This window comes from Salmo trutta, chromosome 4 (assembly GCF_901001165.1).
Source record: "Salmo trutta chromosome 4, fSalTru1.1, whole genome shotgun sequence".
NCBI lineage: Eukaryota > Metazoa > Chordata > Actinopteri > Salmoniformes > Salmonidae > Salmo > Salmo trutta.
This window is the reverse complement of record NC_042960.1, coordinates 25,547,635-25,568,287: the sequence shown is the minus strand read 5'-3', so window position 1 is coordinate 25,568,287 and position 20,653 is coordinate 25,547,635. Positions and strand designations below refer to the sequence as shown.

The window sequence follows — 20,653 nt, the reverse complement described above, 5'->3', positions numbered from 1 at the left end:
TGAATGAGTAGGTGTATCCAAACTTTTGACTGGTATTATAATATATATATATATATATATTTGGGTACACTTTATTTGCTAGAATATAGAGTAGACTGTTCAATTTCTTCAACAAATCAAATTTTTATAAATGATTTAAGATGACATATAGTAGGGCTTTTCCTTTGTCCCTGAAAGCAAGCACATCATTTCCCTATGGTTCTAAGATGAAGCATCTTAATTAGGCTAAGTTCATTGTTAGAACCATAGGATGTTCTAACGATTAACTTAGCCTTAAGATGTTTTTGGGAAACCAGGTCCAGAACAGAATAAAAGACAGTACAGCATAAAGATAGGCTAAAACTGCTTCTCCAATAGAAATCCCGAAGCACATTTGTAGGCGATGTCATAGCGATGTTGGCTAGCAAAGCTCATGCATAGAAACACATAATCGGGTCTAACTGTTGTCTCGCTCCGAACTGTGAATGTGCAGAGCTTCAAATCAATGGCACTCCTTGGATATAAAGTCGTTTTTGACGAAAATGTCAGTTTGTACATTTCACGAGGTTGGAGTAATAACATCCGGTGGTGTAAAGTACTTAAGTAAAAATACTTTAAAGCAAATCAAATTGTATTTGTCACATGCGCCGAATGTCTTAGTGTGCTTGTCTTGGTGAAGGAACTTGAAGCTCTCAACCTGCTCCACTACAGCCCCGTCAAGAATGGGGGCGTGCTCGGTCCTCCTCTTCCTGTCGTCCACAATCATCTCCTTTGTCTCGATCACGTTGAGGGAGAGGTTGTTGTCCTGGCACCGCACTGCCAGGTCTCTGACCTCCTCCCTATAGGCTGTGTTGTCGTTGATCAGGCTGTCATCGACAAACTTAATGATGGTGTTGGAGTCGTGCCTGGCCATGCAGTCATGAGTGAACAGGGAGTACAGGAGAGGACTGAACACACACCACTGAGGGGCCCCTGTGTTGAGGATCAGCGTGGCGGATGTGTTGTTACCTACTCTTACCACCTGGGGGTGGCCTGTCAGGAAGTCCAGGATCCAGTTGCAGAGGGAGGTGTTTAGTCCCTGGGTCCTTAGCTTAATAATGAGCTTGAGGGCACTATGGTGTTGAACGCTGAGCTGTAGTCAATGAGTAGAATTCTCACGTAGGTGTTCCTTTTGTCCAGGTGTGAAAGGGCAGTGTGGAGTGCAATAGAGATGGCATCATCTGTGGATCTGTTGGGGTGGTATGCAAATTGGTGGGTCTAGGGTTTTTGGGATAATGGAGTTGATGTGAGCCATCACCAGCACTTTCAAAGCACTTCATGGCTACAGATGTGAGTGCTACGGTCTGTAGTCATTTAGGCAGGTTACCTTAGTGTTTTTGGCCACAGGGACTATGGTGGTCTGCTTGAAACATGTTGGTATTACAGACTCAGACAGGGAGAGGTTGAAAAGGTCAGTGAAGACACTTTCCAGTTGGTAAGCGCATGCTCGGAGTACACGTCCTGGTAATCCGTCTGTGAATGTTGACCTGTTTAAAGGTCTTACTCACATCGGCTATGGAGAGCGTGATCACACAGTTGTCTGGAACAGCTGATGCTCTCATGCATGTTTCAGTGTTACTTGCCTCGAAGCGAGCATAGAAGTAATTTAGCTCGTCTGGTAGGCTCGTGTCACTGGGAAGTTCGCGGCTGTGCTTGCCTTTGTAAGTCTGTAATAGTTTGCAAGCCCTGCCACATCCGACGAATGTCGGAGCCGGTGTAGTATTATTTGACCTTAGACCTGTATTGATGCTTTGCCTGTTTGATGGTTCGTTGGAGGGCATAGCGGGATTTCTTATAAGCTTCCGAGTTAGAGTCTCGCACCTTGAAAGCGGCAGCTCTACCCTTTAGCTCAGTGCGAATGTTGACTGTAATCCATGCCTTCTGGTTGGGGTATGTACGTACAGTCAGTGTGGGGACGACATGATCAATGCACTTATTTGTGAAGCCAGTAACTGATGTGGTGTACTCCTCAATGCCATCGGAAGAATCCCGGAACATATTCCAGTCTGTGCTAGCAAAACAGTCCTGTAGCTTAGCATCTGCTTCATCTGGAGAGCTTTGTACGCGTCTCTGTGTGTGGAGTAAAGGTGGTCTAGAGTTTAAAGGTGGTCTAGAGTTTTTTTCCTCTGGTTGCACATTTAACATGCTGGTAGAAATGAGGTAAAACATATTTAAGTTTCCGTGCATTAAAGCCCCCGGCCACTAGAAGTGCCGCCTCTGGATGAACATTTTCCTGTTTGCTAATGGCCGTATACAGCTCATTGTGTGAGGTCATAATATCAGTATCGGTTTGTGGTGGTAAATAGACAGCTACGAAGAATATAGATGAAAACTTTCTTGGTAGATAGTGTGGTCTACAGCTTATCATGAGATACTCTACCTCAGGCGAGCAAAACCTTGAGACTTCCTTAGGTATCGTGCACCAGCTGTTGTTTACAAATATACATAGACTGCTACCCCTTGTCTTACCAGAAGCTGCTGTTCTATCCTGCCGATACAGTGTGTAACCCGCCAGCTATATGTTATTAATGTCGTCGTTCAGTCACGACTCGGTGAAACATAAGGTATTACAGTTTTTAATGTTAAGTTGGTAGGATATACGTGCTTGTAGTTCATCCACTTTATTATCCAGCGATTGTACATTGGCCAATAGTACCGATGGCAAAGGCAGATTAGCCACTCGTCGCCGGATCCTTACAAGGCACCCCGATCTCCTTCCGCGATATCTCTGTCTCTTTCTCCTACGAATGACAGCGATGAGAGCCTTATCCAGTGTCTCACCTCACCTTTTTCTCCTTGTGGTTACCCAGCATTGTTGCTTATTTACCAGGTAAGAATAAGTGAAAACGAAACAAGGATTGAAGCAATAGACTCAACGAGAGCTTTAAATAAATGGTGTGTCTTAGAAAAGCTGGGCCTTGCTGATATGAAAAATACATTAAGGGGAAAGGATCCACAGACACAGAGGCTGATTATCTTTCTGCACATCTCTTCATTTACAGTCGTGGCCAAAAGTTTTGAGAATGACACAAATATTAATTTTCACAAAGTCTGCTGCCTCAGTTTGTATGATGGCAATTTGCATATGAAGAGTGAGCAGATGAATTGCAATTAATTGCAAAGTCCCTCTTTGCCATGCAAATGAACTGAATCCCCCCAAAACATTTACACTGCATTTCAGCCCTGCCACAAAAGGACCAGCTGACATCATGTCAGTGATTCTCTCATTAACACAGGTGTGAGTGTTGACGAGGACAATGCTGGAGATCACTCTGTCATGCTGATAGAGTTCGAATAACAGACTGGAAGCTTCAAAAGGAGGGTGGTGCTTGGAATCATTGTTCTTCCTCTGTCAAACATGGTTACCTGCAAGGAAACACGTGCCATCATCATTGCTTTGCACAAAAAGGGCTTCACAGGCAAGGATATTGCTGCTAGTAAGATTGCACCTAAATCAACCATTTATCGGATCATCAAGAACTTCAAGGAGAGCGGTTTAATTGTTGTGAAGAAGGCTTCAGGGCGCCCATGAAAGTCCAGCAAGCGTCAGGACCGTCTCCTAAAGTTGATTCAGCTGCGGGATCGGGGCACCACTAGTACAGAGCTTGCTCAGGAATGGCAGCAGGCAGGTGTGAGTGCATCTGCACGCACAGTGAGGCGAAGACTTTTGGAGGATGGCCTGGTGTCAAGAAGGGCAGCAAAGAAGCCACTTCTCTCCAGGAAAAACATCAGGGACAGACTGATATTCTGCAAAAGGTACAGGGATTGGACTGCTGAGGACTAGGGTAAAGTAATTTTCTCTGATGAATCCCCTTTCCGATTGTTTGGGGCATCCGGAAAAAAGCTTGTCCGGAGAAGACAAGGCGAGTGCTACCATCAGTCCTGTGTCATGCCAACAGTAAAGAATCCTGAGATCATTCATGTGTGGGGTTGCTTCTCAGCCAAGGGAGTGGGCTCACTCACAATTTTGCCTAAGAACACAGCCATGAATAAAGAATGGTAGCAAAACATCCTCCGGGAGCAACTTCTCCCAACCATCCAGGAACAGTTTGGTGACGAACAATGCCTTTTCCAGCATGATGGAGCACCTTGCCATAAGGAAAAAGTGACAACTAAGTGGCTCGTGGAACAAAACATTGATATTTTGGGTCCATGGCCAGGAAACTCCCCAGACCTTAATCCCATTGAGAACTTGTGGTCATTCCTCAAGAAGCGGGTGGACAAACAAAAACCCACAAATTCTGACAAACTCCAAGCATTGATTATGCAAGAATGGGCTGCGATCAGTCAGGATGTGGCCCAGAAATTAATTGACAGCATGCCAGGGTGGATTGCAGAGGTCTTGAAAAAGAAGGGTCAACACTGCAAATATTGACTCTTTACATAAACTTAATGTAATTGTCAATAAAAGGCTTTGACACTTATAAAATGCTTGTAATTATACTTCAGTATTCCATAGTAACATCTGACAAAAATATCTAAAGACACTGAAGCAGCAAACTTTGTGGAAATTAATATTTGTGTCATTCTCAAAACTTTTGGCCACGACTGTACAATGCTGGCTGCCATGGTTAACACAAATGCAAGACATCGAAAGCTACCTGAATTGACTCATTAAAGTAACATAAGTAGGCTTACAGTATCACAGCGAGGTCAAACAGGTTGATTGTGTTTGTGTGTGTTAGTCAGATTATCCAGTGTCCACAGCAACACTATTGATTATTCTCTAACCTCAGTGCATGTGGTGTACTATGGTCTTAGCCATGCTCTCACTAACCCTCATCTTTTCTCTCCCCGTCTCCCCTTTCGGAGGGCCTGAGACTCTTGGACCGTGACTGAGGATACCCAGGCTTGACACCTGGATATGCCTGGCCCAATCCCACCTGGCCAACTTCTACCTGCCTGTTGCTGTCTCCACTGGTTCTTTCTCCCCCTCAAGTCCCACACACTCAAACTTGGATTCTATTACTTACCATGACGTCTTTATGAAAAGCCATCTGACCATAGGGTTTTGAATTGTTAAGTCATTTTTCTATAGTCATTATATATATTGTCTGAGCCTGCTTTCCATTTATACTGGTATTGCTCTTTCCTTCTTGAAATGGTGAATAAAGGAATACTGCTTTTATTTTCAATTAATAAGACACAATGAAGACATTGTTAGATTAAATGTATGCTTTAATACAGTCTGTATCTCTATTACAGCAAGTCAAATAAAGATTTGTGCAAACTGGAAGTGTGACTTCTTTCCCCAATGATTTCCTGAGGCTGAGGTATTTTGTCAGTTATCAGTTATTCCATACCAAGGCTAGATGAGGCTGAATGGCAACTAATTCATCTAATTGGTACATAACTGTTCAGTCTGTTGAATATTTCATTATTGAAAAAATAGATTTTTGGGTTGAATTAAGGTTTTATTAAACCTTAAAAAAAGGGAAATACTGTACAAACACAAAGGATGTTTATTACATGAAGTCATTGACAGGAAAAGTAATTTACTACATCAATTATAATCACAGCCTCTCCCCTTTATTTGCTTAACTGGGGGAATGGGATGGCGAAATGGTTTAAAATAGGCAGGGTGTCCAAAATGGCACCCTATTTCCTATATATAGTACACTAACTTTCACCAGGGCCCAGGTCAAAAGTAGTACATTATTCAGGGAAAGTTACAGAGAATAGGGTGCTTTATATATCTATTTGAGCAAGATACACTATATATACCAAAGTTTGTGGACACCCCTTCAGCACTTTTTTTTAACTAGGAAAGTCAGTTAAGAACAAATTCCTATTATCAATAAGGGCCTAGAAACAGTGGGTTAACTGCCTTGTTCAGGGGCAGAACGACAGATATTTACCTTGTCAGCTCACAGATTCGATCTTGCAACCTTTAGGTTATTAGTCCAACGCTCTAACCACTAGGCTACTTGCCGCCCCATATTTCAGCCACACCCGTTGCTGACTGGTATATAAAATTGAGCATACATCCATGCAATCTCCATACACAAACATTGGTAGTAGAAGGGCCTTACTGAAGAGCTCAATGACTTTCAACATGGCACCGTCATAGGATGCCACCTTTCCAACAAGTCAGTTCATCAAATTTCTTCCCTACTAGAACCTCCCCGGTCAACTGTAAGTGCTGTTATTGTGGGGTGGAAACTTCTAGGAGGAACAACAACTCAGTCGCGAAGTAGTAGGCCGCACAAGCTCACAAAACCGGACCGCAGAGTGCTGAATCGCCTAAAAATCATCTGTCCTAGGTTGCAACACTCACTACCGAGTTACAAACTGCCTCTGGAAGCAATGTCTGCACAATAACTGTTATCTCACCACACCAGGGTCAGTTGAAGCAAATTATTTTTTAACATCATTGGTTAAGGCTAGGAAAAATTCAACTATGTACTTTGACTATTTGCCAATGAAAGGACTTTTTGTTTTCCTATCTATTCAGTATTCAGTCTCTGGTATCAGTTTCATTGTTGGGCGATTTCCAACCGAGATAGTGTTGTAATAAGTCACGTGAGTAAGGGGCGGAAGTTGGATACAATTATAACATGGCTGCGCGGCGATAAGAAAAGAAGAACCTAGCTGCGCCTCACAAAAACATAACGGTTTACCTTCGTCCGACCAGTTTTTCAGAGAGCATCAAGACATGTTGACGCTAGTGTTTAAGCTAGTGGCATAAAATTCAAGAGCAGATTTGACATCAACACAGGACCCGAGATAGATAGATAGAACCTCGCCAATCTCGACTCATCACTGAGTTGACCAGCTACCAGGTAACGACCGTTAAACAATAGCAAAAAGTAGCTTTGAGACTCACAGTTATTATGGACATCTGTTTTCAAAGTATACGAGAGTTGGTAAGAGTATACTGCTGGGCTGCTAGCTATGGGATACATTTGTTACAGAGTATTAGCAACGTACTGACATGAATGAATGACATGAATGAATGACCAAATCTGTTAGGTAGCTTTAGTTTTGTTAGCCAGTTAACAAGGTGATTGGTAATTGTTTACGGTGTCACACTGGTTGCTAGCAACAAGCTAACCAACCAAGGTCCCATAATGATAGGGTAGGATTTGCTAGTTAGCTACATAATTTGCTGTCCAGCAAACCGAGGTGAAGACCGTTTCAGGTTGGATATTCGCCTGTAGTTTTCCGTACATCCACCAACGGCAGTTAGGGACCGTCAACATAGTGAGAAATCAAATTCTTCATATTTCAATTACTCCTAAAACGTTTAAAACTGGTTATAGCTAACCCGATGGCATAGACGCACATTGCACACACTTTTTTTTGTCGATTTACATCTCGCACTATTTTCAATTATTTATTTACATTTTTGAATTTCAATAGTTTTTTGAACTTCAATAGTTCATGTGACCTACTGACTTCAAACAAAGTTCAGAATGTACACTCAGCGGGCCTACACATTGCACACCCTTTAGTTTGTCCATTTTCATCTCATGCAATTATACATTAATTTTCAATGTTTTTCAATGTTTCTAATTTCAATAGCTCCTTGATCATGTGACCTACTGACCTCAAAACAAGATTCATAATGTCCACTGACTACACTTCTATATTGCACACCCTTTAGTTTGTCCATTTTCATCTCACATATTTTTACATTACATTTTTAATCTTTCTAATTTCAATATTGTATTATTGACTGTATGTTTATTTATTCTATGTGTAACTTTGTGTTGTTGTTTGTGTCGCACTGCCTTTCTTTATCTTGGCCAGGTTGCAGTTGTAAATGAGAACTTGTTCTCAACGAGCCTACCTGGTTAATTAAAGGTAAAATAAATGTAAAAAGATGCTCCTTGGTCATGTGACCGACTGACTTCAAACAAGGTTTGGAATGTACAGTCAGTGAGCCTACACATTGCACATCCTTTAGTTTGTCCATTTTCATCTCATGTTTTTACTTGAATTTTTCAAACTTTCAATTATCAATAGCTCCTTGGTCATGTGACCTAGTGACTTCAAACAAGGTTCTGAATGTACACTCAGTGGGCCTACACATTGCACACCCTTTAGGTTGGTCCATTTTCAACTCACACGATTTTACATTAATTTGCCTGCTCTGCTCCCCTGAAGGACAGTGTCACTCACACACCTATTCACTTGGGCCTTCTCTCTGGGGCCTTCCTGACCTCCAGGCAGGCCCCCATTGACTTGGTGACCTCTGACTCCTGGCCTCTAGGTCTACACTCCCTGCCCGCCTGCCTGCCTTCTCCCTGGGCCTGAGAGTGTATAGCTTACTCCCTGGAACTACAGACCTCCAGGCCTCCACACCTACTCGGTCAACAGCCCTCTCCCTTGGCCTTAGAGTATAGCTTACTCCCTGGAATTACTAAAACGTCTACTCTGTAGTCCCACTGCCAGGAACCACGTGCACCTGGTAACCCGTAACAGGCTCTGTGCTCCTGGTGACCTGCCCGCTTTTTTTTCTGCTCACAGACGAAGTCCCCACTCCAACCTCCATGACCCGAGTGCTGCCCCCAGCCCCCGAGCCTGGCTGCCCCTGCTTGGACTCGAAGTGTCCACCGCCTTGATGGAGGCCTCCTTGTGCACCTGGTAACCTGAAACAAGCTCTGTGCACCTGGAGACCTGCCTGCTTTTATCAGCTAAGAGACTAAGTCGCCAACCTCCACAGCCTGAGTGCTGCCCCCAGGTGCAGAGTAATGCCCAGTTGTATCATCAGAGGCTTTTCTGTCTTACAAACTGGACATCAGTTGCCGCTACTAACCTTCTGTGGACTTTAACTGGTTTGTTACACCCAATCGACATCAAGTGCCAGCGCAATACTTATAGGCTTGAGAACCAAATACTCCTCGCAGTATCTAGCGGCACCATCAACTGAGTGTCGGAAGAAGCAACAGAAAATAATCATCCCCTTTCAATCATTTGCTTGCACAGTCAGCCCTCTGGGACAGAACCATCGGAACCACCTTTACCAGCGCTTCATCGATATTCCTCACTTTGACATGAGGGTCACAGTCACCCCACGGTTGATTTGAGTGCGAGTGCAACAGGTGGGTACGCTCCTTTGAATTTCATCAACTTGACATTCCGTGATCTGTGCCTAGTGGGAACCTAGGCTTCTTCCGTCTGTTTTATGGTTCCGCAGCAAATCAATGGGCGTGGATGGTACTACCCACATCAGATGTAGGCCTCCCTCCCCAGACAAGCTTGAGATACCTCTCCCCACGTCATAGGGCATGAGCCAGATCCATGCAATGCCCTATCACAGCGGGGCCAATGGGTTTAGTCTCCGCCTCAAGTCTAGTGAGCGTAGAGGAGACCTCCCCACCTACAATGTGTGGGGCCGGTGAGCGCCGTAGCTGGGGAGATTCGTGAAAAGGGCCTGGCGCACATCCAGAGTTGCCGCCGCCAACCACCGGACCCCACCGGACCCAACCCCCCCCAACGGTCTGCCTTCGGCCCGCCGATGGACACCACCCCAACGAACCCCCGCACGCAGCCGCTTGCGAGACCACACACGTGAGACCGCGAGATGGGCCGCACAATGAACTTCCAATAGTGGCGAGAGGAGGCGACGGAATGACTGCTCCCCTAGACACGGCTTGAGCCCAGCCCCGCTTCGCACCCCAGCCTGACTGACCCAGCCCTTCGAGCCAATCCTTATCCTGAAGTTACGGATCTTTTTTGCCAACTTCCCTAACCTACATTGTTATAACATGCCAGAGGCTGTTCACCTTGGAGACCTGCTGCGGATATGGGTACGGCTCGGCGTGAGATTTACACCCTCTTCCCCCGTGTTTTACAGGGCCAGGGAGAGCTCACCGGACGCCGCCGAAGCCGCAATGCTTTCCAGGGCTTGGGCCCCTCTCTCGGGGCGAACCCATTCCAGGGCGCATTTGTCTTCACCCCCTCCAGGTGTTGCTTATTATCCCCGGTGTATATATCCCTGTGTTTCCTATCTCTCTGTGCCAGTTCATCTTGTTTGCCAAGTCAACCAGCGTTTTTTCCTTGCTTCTACTTTTCCCAGTCTGTTTGTTTCTAGTCGTCCTGGTTTCGACCCTTGGCTGTCCTGGCTCCGAACCCGCCTGCCTGACCGTTCTACCAGCCTGCCTATCCCCTTGTACTGTTTTGGACTCTGATCTGGTTTCTGACCCCTGCCTGGCCTGACCTTGAGACTGCCTATCGCCTGGTACTGTTTGGACTCTGACCTGGTTTATGAACTCTCGCCTGTCCCCAACCTGCCTTTACCTACTCCCTTTGTTGTAATAAATATCGGAGCTCAACCATCTGCCTCCTGTGTCTGCATTTGGGTCTCGCCTTGTGCCCTTATACCATGGACATTCTGAAATTAGTTTGAGGTCAGTAGGTCACATTACCAAGGAGCTATTGAAATTTGAATGTAAAAAAAAGTTTGTACTTTGATTATGCTCCTTAACTAATTAAACTAGGAATACAAAATGCTGCTCACATTTCCACATGTTTATTGTCTTTGAAATACTAATTAATCTCCAAATCGTGAAAATAAGACCTGTGCATTGTAGTGCGCAACTTTTCCAACATCATGACACTTATTTGGGGTCTGTGGCTCAAGTGGTTTGAAAGCTATTGAGGTTTGAAAGCGCGAATATCCGTCGAATATCCAGCTTGAAACGGTCTTTACCTCGGTGTCCAGCAGTCACGTAACGTAGCCAGCTAACTGGTAACTACATAATGTCTACTTCTGCAAGCTTACAAAGACGTCAATGGAACCCTGCTCAAACTAGATAACTTGCTAAGTTCAAGTATCGATCAGAATCACATAGCTAAATAAAATCGCAATCTGTAAACAGATGAAGCATTTTTAACCCTCTATTCTAGACATAGTTTTGTGGTTAATTATGAACAGTTTAGTTTTTTGTTTGAAGAGGATGTTCGTGTATTAGCCTGCCTGTCAGCACAAATTGACCCTTGTCCGGTGACCACCTAGAAAAACACTTCAGGAAATTGGAAACCATACTCAAGCCCTAAATCGTCATTCTCTCTATGGTATTTTTCATTACCTGAGTTTCCTCACATACTCTTTCTAAACAGCCTCCATTCTTGCTGATACTAAGGCACACACACTGTCTTAACACTCTGAGCACACACACACATTGACATGTGCTGTCCATGCTCACATGACAGTAAGCTAGTTTCGTTAGCATACATCACAAGACTGCATTGCTATACTTCCCCTATACTGCCCCCTTCTCCCACATTATCTTTGACTGTCTTGTTCCCCTGGCTCTAAATTACATTACTTTCCCTTCAGCTGAATAACACAACCAAACCACTCAAATTTGCTTTGGTTTTCCAATGACATGTTTGAAATGCATTTGGACCTTTGTGTGTCTCTGCCGTTCATTTAGGTATTTTTCCTTTTGACTTTTGACTTTTTTGTTTTCCCTCCTTTGTTTCTGCCAGAGAACTCTTTGCACATGAGTTCAATTTAACTCAAGGTGCCTACTGTGTTGACCCAAAAAATGGCCTTCTCATCATTCAGTTTTCTTTCCTTGTTCTCTCCAGCAGCTGTGATGTCTCTAGCTGACCCCACCTCTGACACCACGCCCTTCTTCTCTGATGACAACGAGGCGGAAGGCTCAGGAGAGCCTGGTGCGGGGCCTAGCCAGCGCCGGGAAGTGGAAGAGCCAGCCAGCGGCGTGTCCAGCATGAGATCGGTGTTCACTGTTATCGTCCTGTGTTTCATCAACCTGCTCAACTACATGGACAGATTCACCGTGGCTGGTATGGACAATGTAACGTTACACCAAAATTTACCAAACCCAATGCTCACCTAACATTTCTTTAAAGGGGAACTACATATCATAAGTGTTTAGATATTGATCCTCACCTTTTAAAGGTCCCAAACAGTCATTCTGATACCCTTGTAAAATAGCCTTATGCGTGACTTAAACATCACCCATGATATTTCGATTTTTTTTTTTTAATTTAAGTATTTTTTTTCTCATGTCAAACTACCAGGAAGTCTGAAAAGATTGAGTGGGCGGTTCACCTTGACTGGCGGTTCTTTTGAAAAGACCTATGTCAAGCAGTGTTGCAGGGAGATTATCTCAAACAAATTTGCTGATACACAAAGCAACTCAGACAACATTGAAATTGCATACAACATCCAATCCTGTCATACATCAAGGATTGAAATAGACTACATCCAATCACAGTGCCATCCGTTTTGTCACCAAAGCCCCATATACTACCCACCGCTGCGACATGTATGCTCTCGTTGGCTGGCCCTCGCTACATATTTGTCGCCAAACCCACTGGCTCCAGGTCATCGATAAGTCTTTGCTCGGTAAAGCCCCGCCTTATCTCAGCTCACTGGTCACCATAGCAACGCCCACCCGTAGCACGAGCTCCAGCAGGTATATTTCACTGGTCATCCCCAAAGCCAACACCTGCTTTGGCTGCCTTTCCTTCCAGTTCTCAGCTGCCAATGACTGGAACAAATTGCAAAAATCACTGAAGCTGGAGACTTATATCTCCCTCACTAACTTTAAGCATCAGCTGTCAGAGCAGCTTACCGATCACTGCACCTGTGCACAGCCCATCTGTAAATAGCCCACCCAACTACCTCATCCCCATATTGTTATTTTTTTGTTGTTGCTCTTTTGCACCTCAGTATCTCTACTTGCACATCTATCTCTCCAGTGTTAATGCTAAATAGTAATTATTTCACCACTATGGCCTATTTATTGCCTTACCTCCCTAATCTTACTACATATTGCACACACTGTACATAGATTTTTCTATTGTGTTATTGACTGTATATTTGTTTATCCCATGTGTAATTCTGTGTTGTTTTTGTCACACTGCTTTGCTTCATCTTGGCCAGGTCACAGTTATAAATGAGAACTTGTTCTCAACTGCCCTACCTGGTTAAATAAAGGTGAAATAAAATTCAAAAATTATTTGTTTATTCACCTCTTTGGTTATTGTAACCTCATCAATATAGACAAAATGTTGGCTATATAATTTATCTAGCTAGCCCAAATGGAATTGTCAGCACTGTTTATAAAGCTACAGTTAGTCTGAAGTTTACATACACTTAGGTTGGAGTCATTAAAACTTGTTTTTCAACCACTCCACAAATTTATTGTTTACAAACTATAGTTTTGGCAAGTTGGTTAGGACATCTACTTTGGGCATGACACAAGTAATTTTTCCAACAATTGTTTACAGACAGATTATTTCGCTTATAATTCACTGTATCACAATTCTAGTGGGTCAGAAGTTTACATACACCAAGTTGACTGTGCCTTTAAACAGCTTGGAAAATTCCAGAAAATTATGTCATGGCTTTAGAAGCTTCTGATAGTCTAATTGACATCATTTGAGTCAATTGGAGGTGTACCTGTGGATGTATTTCAAGGCCTACCTTCAAACTCAGTGCCTCTTTGCTTGACATCATGGGAAAATCAAAAGAAATCAGGCAAGACCCCAGAAAGAAAATTGTAGACCTCCACAAGTCTGGTTCATCCTTGGGAGCAATTTCCAAATGCCTGAAGGTACCACGTTCATCTGTACAAACAATAGTACACAAGTATAAACACCATGGGACCATGCAGCCGTCATACCGCTCAGGAAGGAGATGCATTCTGTCTCCCTGAGATGAACGTACTTTGGTGCGAAAAGTGCAAATCACTCCCAGAACAACAGCAAAGGACCTTGTGAAGATACTTTTGTACCTGCTTCCTCAAGCATCTACAGTGAGGGGAAAAAAGTATTTGATCCCCTGCTGATTTTGTACGTTTGCCCACTGACAAAGAAATGATCAGTCTATAATTTTAATGGTAGGTTTATTTGAACAGTGAGAGACCAGAATAACAACAACAAAAATGTTATAAATTGATTTGCATTTTAATGAGGGAAATGAGTATTTGACCCCCTCTCAATCAGAAAGATTTTGTGGCTCCCAGGTGTCTTTTTATACAGGTAACGAGCTGAGATTAGGAGCACACTCTTAAAGGGAGTGCTCCTAATCTCAGCTTGTTACCTTTATAAAAGACACCTGTCCACAGAAGCAATCAATCAGATTACAAACTCTCCACCATGGCCAAGACCAAAGAGCTCTCCAAGGATGTCAGGGACAAGATTGTAGACCTTCAAGGCTGGAATGTGCTACAAGACCATCGCCAAGCAGCTTGGTGAGAAGGTGACAACAGTTGGTGCGATTATTCGCAAATGGAAGAAACACAAAATAACTGTCAATCTCCCTCGGCCTGGGGCTCCATGCAAGATCTCACCTCGTGAAGTTGCAATGATCATGAGAACGGTGAGGAATCAGCCCAGAACTACACGGGAGGATCTTGTCAATGATCTCAAGGCAGCTGGGACCATAGTCACTAAAAAAACAATTGGTAACACACTACGCCGTGAAGGACTGAAAGGTCCCCCTGCTCAAGAAAGCACATATACATGCCCGTCTGAAGTTTGCCAATCAACATCTGAATGATTCAGAGGACAACTGGGGAAAGTGTTGTGGTCAGGTGAGACCAAAATGGAGCTCTTTGGCATCAACTCAACTTGCCGTGTTTGGAGGAGGAATGCTGCCTATGACCCTACCCCCAAAAACACTATCCCCACCGTCAAACATGGGAGGTGGAAACATTATGCTTTGGGGGTGTTTTTCTGCTAAGGGGACAGGATAACTTCACTGCATCAAAGGGACGATGGACGGGGCCATGTACCGTCAAATCTTGGGTGAGAACCTCCTTCCCTCAGCCAGGGCATTGAAAATGGGTCGTGGATGGGTATTCCAGCATGACAATGACCCAAAACACATGGCCAAGGCAACAAAGGAGTGGCTCAAGAAGAAGCACATTAAGGTCCTGGAGTGGCCTAGCCAGTCTCCAGACCTTAATCCCATAGAAAATCTGTGGAGGGAGCTGAAGGTTCGAGTTGCCAAACGTCAGCCTCGACACCTTAATGACTTGGAGAAGATCTGCAAAGAGGAGTGGGACAAAATCCCTCCTGAGATGTGTGCAAACCTGGTGGCCAACTACAAGAAACGTCTGACCTCTGTGATTGCCAACAAGGGTTTTGCCACCAAGTACTAAGTCATGTTTTGCAGAGGGGTCAAATACTTATTTCCCTCATTAAAATGAAAATCAATTTATAACATTTTTGACCTGTGTTTTTCTGGATTTCTTTTGTTATTCTCTCTCACTGTTCAAATAAACCTACCATTAAAATTATAGACTGATCATTTCTTTGTCAGTGGGCAAACGTACAAAATCAGCAGGGGATCTCATACTTTTTTCCCTCACTGTATATCCACAGTAAAATGAGTCCTATGTCGATATAACCGAAAAGCAGCTCAGCAAGGAAGAAGCCACTGCTCCAAAACTGCCATTAAAAAAAAATCCAGACTACGGTTTGCAACTGCATTTGGGGACTAAGATCGTACTTTTTGGAGAAATGTCCTCTTGTCTGATGAAACAAAAATACAACTGTTTGGCCATAATAACCATCGTTATATTTGGAGGAAAAGGGCGAGGCTTGCAAGCTGAAGAACACTATCCTAACCGTGAAGCACGGGGGTGGCAGCATCATGTTGTGTGGGTGCTTTGCTGCCGGAGGGACTGGTGCACTTCACAAATAGTTGGCATCATGAGGAAGGAACATTAAGTGGATATATTGAAGCAACATCTCAAGACATCAGTCAGGAAGTTAAAGCTTGACAATGACCCCAAAGCATACTTCCAAAGTTGTGGCAAAATGGCTAAAGGACAACAAAGTCAAGGTATTGGAGTGGCCATCACAAAGCCCTTACCTCAATCCTATAGAAAATTTGTAGGCAGAACTGAAAAAGCGTGTGCGAGCAAGGAGGCCTACAAACCTGACTCAGTTACACCAGCTCTGTCAGGAGGAATGGGCCAAAATTCACCCAACTTATTGTGGAAGGCTACCTGAAATGTTTTACCCAAATTAAAAAATTTAAAGGCAATGCTACCACATAGTAATACTTCTGACTCACTAGGAATGTGATGAAAGAAATAAAAGCTGAAATAATTCACTACTATTCTTCTGACATTTCACATTCTTAAAAGAAAATGGTGATCCTAACTGACCTAAGACAGGGCATTTTTACTAGGATTAAATGTCAGGAATTGTGAAAATAAGTTTAAATGTATTTGGCTAAGGTAAATGTAAACTTCCGACTTCAACTGTTGCTAGCCAATTCATCTTGGACAATTTCAGTTGAAACTTTAAAGGGTGAGATCTGACTACATTTAATTAAATGCATGTATATTGACTGTCAAACAATGTTAACATATCATGACTATCAATGATGTCCAGAAATGTGTATGGATCTTCCAATTGGAATGTCTCTCGATATAATGACATGACATCTGTCAGAGTTTTGGGCAGCCCTTCCCCTCTTTTGTTCCATGCTGGCTGAAGACTTACCTAGCCTCTAATTATATTTGCTGACACACTGAAGTCAAATGTTGGTGCTAGTTTACTTGTACCAATCTAAACCACACACCTATGCCAACACGCCTTCTGTACGTATTTAAAATGGGTAAGATAATAATAAGATTTTACCATGGTGTATTAAAATAAGGCTTTATGTGATTAACTGTCTGATCAAACTTTATAAATGTAAAAGCAACAGTAATTTTTCCTAATTTGGTCATCCTACTTTGTTCTGGTTTCATCCAAATATCATCACATTTTATGAAAAACATGATTTTGACTGTGCAGGACCTTTTTTTAAGAGTTATATATTATGATAATTTCACACAAAGAACAATCATCGATCTGTTTGCTACGGAAGCATAGGCAATTCTTAAAAATAATGTTGGATTAGACTATCATAACCCCAATAAGTAATTTCCCATATTCCATATAACAGGTCTGTCTGTCTCTGTCTTGTTTAGGTGTTCTGCCCGACATTGAGCAGTACTTTGGGATCAATGATGGGAAGTCAGGCCTGCTCCAAACAGTCTTCATCTGCAGCTACATGTTCCTGGCTCCTGTCTTTGGTTACCTGGGCGACCGGTACAACAGGAAGGTGATCATGAGTGTGGGCATCGGCTTCTGGTCCGCGGTGACACTTGCCAGCTCCTACATGGCCAGAGAAGTGAGTGACACTTCCTAACTATCGTTTTCAGCAGGGGTTGGAACCGTAATTATTAGTTCTGAACAGAACCATTCTTTTTGGGGTTCCGATCCACTGTTCTGAGTAGCAAAATAAAACCGTTTTGAATCCCCAGAAAGTTACGGTTTATATTGTTGCTTTTTTAATTTATTTTTTTGGAGAGCAGCTCCAGAAATAAAATAAAACACTTATATTTTTTGTAGTTAATGTGAAACGTGATAACTATAGTATCCTTAACTAGCGTTGAAAAGGTTACTCCATTCTTATATAATTAAAAATCTCTCTCCCTAATTTCTGCCGACTATTGTTTTAGGAAGTATAAAGTTGGGAATATGCTCCACGTCGAAACACAACAAATCTTTTTTTTGTCATTTGTTATAGGCAGTTTTTAAGGACACGTAACTGGATAATTTGGCCAGTATCGCTTGTTTATTGATGGTGCTGGCAGCGCCCAGTTGGTTTCTTTCTCTCGGATCTGAACGGGTCTCTTGGATCTGAACCAGCACAGGTCTGCTTTCCACAGTACTTTTCAGAATTGGTCGCACTGACCTTGGGTTAATTCGGAACGGTCTCTGTTTTTTGGAAAATAATTGTGTGATTATCGAGTTGGGTGGGAGAGCCACGGATCCATTTCGGAACGGATCCAACTTTTTGGATATGTGAAGACCTCTAGGTCCAAGTCCTGGTTCTCAGACAGTGTATATGAATTGACAACGGACTGTAAATATGTGTGACAACTCCTAAACCTTCTGTGTCTGTCTGTCTCCATGTGTGAAGAGACGTGAGACGTCTACGTGAGACGTCTACGTGAGACGTCTACGTGAGATGTCTACGTGAGACGTCCACTGAATTAGGTAAATTCGCCTTCAGTTTTAATGCCGCCCATTTTTGAAAAATAATCTGCAGAACTCCCTGCATCTTGATTCCCTGGTGGCAGTTTAGGAGTCTGTGTTGAATTTGTTAAGTCAGAGTATTTTTTTGTTTTTATTATGAACTGTAAAAAGGTGGGCCTCCCGAGTGGCGCAGTGGTCTAAGACACTGCATTGCAGTGGTTAAGGCGTCACTACAGACACGGGTTCGATCCCAAGCTGTGTTACAACCGGCCGTGACCGTGAGTCCCGTAGGGCGGACCACAATTGGCCCAGCGTCCTCCGGGTTGGGGGAGGATTTGGCCTGGGGGGCTTTACTTGGCTCATGACGTTCTAGCGACTCCTTGTGGCGGGCCGGGCGCCTGCAGGCTGACGCTGCTGGTCAGTTGAATGGTGTTTCCTGTGACACATTGGTGCGGCTGGCTTCCAGGTTAAGCGGGTGGGTGTTAAGGAGCGCGGTTTGGGTGTTAAGGAGCGCGGTTTGGCAGGTCGTGTTTCGGAGGACGCATTACTCGACCTTCGCCTCTCCCGAGCCTGTTGGGGAGTTGCAGCAATGAGACAAGATCGTAATTGGATATCAAGGAATTTGGGAGAAAAGGGGGGTATTAACCTGCAGTTTTTCATTATTTAAAAAAAAGATATACTCAGCAACAACAAAAAAACGTCCTCTCACTGTTAATTGCGTGTAAATATTTGTATGAACATAAAATTCAACAACTGAGCCATAAACTGACCAAGTTCCACAGACATGTGACTAACAGAAATTGAATAATGTGTCCCTGAACAAAGGGGGGATCAAAATCAAAAGTACCAGTCAGTATCTGGTGTGGCCAGCTGCATTAACTACTGCAGTGCATATCCTCCTCATGGACTGCACCAGATTTGCCAGTTCTTGCTGTGAGATGTTACCCCACTCTTCCACCAAGCCACCTGCAAGTTCTTGGACGTTTCTGGAGGGAATGGCCCTAGCCCTCACCCTCCGATTCAACAGGTCCCAGACGTGCTCAAGGGGATTGAGATCCGGGCTTTTCGCTGGCCATGGCAGAACACTGACATTCCTGTCTTGGAAATCACGCACAGAACGAGCAGTATGGCTAGTGGCATTGTCATGCTGGAGGGTCATGTCAGGATGAGCCTGCAGGAAGGGTACCACATGAGGGAGGAGGATGTCTTCCCTGTAATGCACAGCGTTGAGATCGCCTGCATTGACAACAAGCTCAGTCCGATGGGGGGTGTGTGTGTGTGTGTGTGTGTGTGTGTGTGTGTTTATTTATTTATAAAAAATGAGAACCTGGTCTCAATGGGCTCCCCTGATTTTTAAATGAAAGTTAAATCTTAACCTGAAGGCATGTTCTTTTCTTCCCCCTCTCTCCACCATTCATCCTGTCAGTATTTCTGGCTCCTGTTGTTGACGCGTGGCCTCGTGGGGGTTGGGGAGGCCAGTTATTCCACTATCGCCCCAACCATCATCGCTGACCTGTACGTCAAGGAGAGGAGGACGCAGATGCTCTCTGTCTTCTATTTCGCCATTCCAGTGGGCAGGTGTGGTCATAGAACATTCACACCTAATAATGTATACATTTGTCCATCTTTGTTATCTGTCTTGGATTATGTGTTAAGAATAGGAGCCAATTGACCCTGTGGTGAATGTTTGTTCCATTGTCCTTCCTTCCACAGTGGTCTGGGCTACATCGTGGGGTCAAAGGTTGATGACATAGCAGGGGACTGGCATTGGGCCCTGCGGGTGAGTTATGAAATCCCCTGAGCTGTTGGATGTTATACATACTTCACAACGCACACGTTTCTCAAAATACATGCACTCTCAACCATAAAGGGAATAATGCATAAAAGCATGTCACCCAGCCAGCTGGTCATCTGACTCTTACTTAAAAATTCAATGTGTCCATGTTTTAGTTCTACCTGTCCGTATCAGAAACATCAATTATGCCATTTAAAATTGTGTTTTTTCCCCTTAGGTGACTCCTGCGTTAGGACTGGTAGCGGTGGTGTTGCTGCTGTTCGTGGTGAAAGAGCCGAAGAGAGGTGCTATCGAGGCCCGACCGGAGCACACCCTCCAAAGGACCAGCTGGCTGGGTGACATGAAGGCCCTTTGCAGAAAGTATGTCCACCGTCACAAGCCCAGTGTCAAATGATATCCCTGTGTAGAGCACTACTTTTGACCAGAGCCGAGTATCATATCACGTCCTATTTTCTATATTGTGCACTAATTTTGACTGGAGTTGAGTCTGAAATGACACCCATGTTCCCTATAATAGTCCACTATGTTTTGACCATATCTCTATAGCTCTGTATTCATTGCACAATTCTAGTGTATCTTTGGTCCTATAGAAGAGTTATCAAACCAAAATCTTTGTTTGTGTCTATGTGTGCAGCCCCAGCTTTGTGTTGTCTACGTTTGGCTTCACAGCAGTGGCCTTTGTGACTGGCTCCTTGGCACTCTGGGCCCCGGCCTTCCTCTTCAGAGCTGCTGTCTTCACCGGAGAAAGGCCCCCCTGCGTTAAGGGGCCCTGTGACACCTCCGACAGGTAACACACAGGCTCACACCTCAAACTCACACCGACATCCAACAGGTGACACATAAACGTCCGACAGGTATCACACACAGGAA

General features: G+C 43.9%; 1 protein-coding gene across 5 annotated transcripts in view; it reads left to right on the top strand.

Annotated features, from left to right (window-relative positions):
* Positions 1–6,089: 6,089 nt before the first annotated feature.
* LOC115192147 (protein spinster homolog 1) overlaps positions 6,090–20,653 on the top strand; it is a 55,712-nt gene continuing 41,148 nt past the window's right edge. The window contains exons 1-7 of one of the 5 annotated variants that reach the window (XM_029750328.1): positions 6,090–6,107; positions 11,560–11,778; positions 16,935–17,137; positions 19,415–19,566; positions 19,702–19,768; positions 20,001–20,143; positions 20,418–20,570. In XM_029750328.1, coding sequence (XP_029606188.1) covers positions 11,568–11,778; positions 16,935–17,137; positions 19,415–19,566; positions 19,702–19,768; positions 20,001–20,143; positions 20,418–20,570 — 929 coding nt within the window. In that variant the 5' untranslated portion in view covers positions 6,090–6,107; positions 11,560–11,567. Of the gene's footprint in view, positions 6,108–6,142; positions 6,361–6,531; positions 6,801–11,559; positions 11,779–16,934; positions 17,138–19,414; positions 19,567–19,701; positions 19,769–20,000; positions 20,144–20,417; positions 20,571–20,653 lie in introns of those variants that run through there. The other 4 variants (XM_029750327.1, XM_029750325.1, XM_029750324.1 and 1 more) reach the window with 4 other exon arrangements.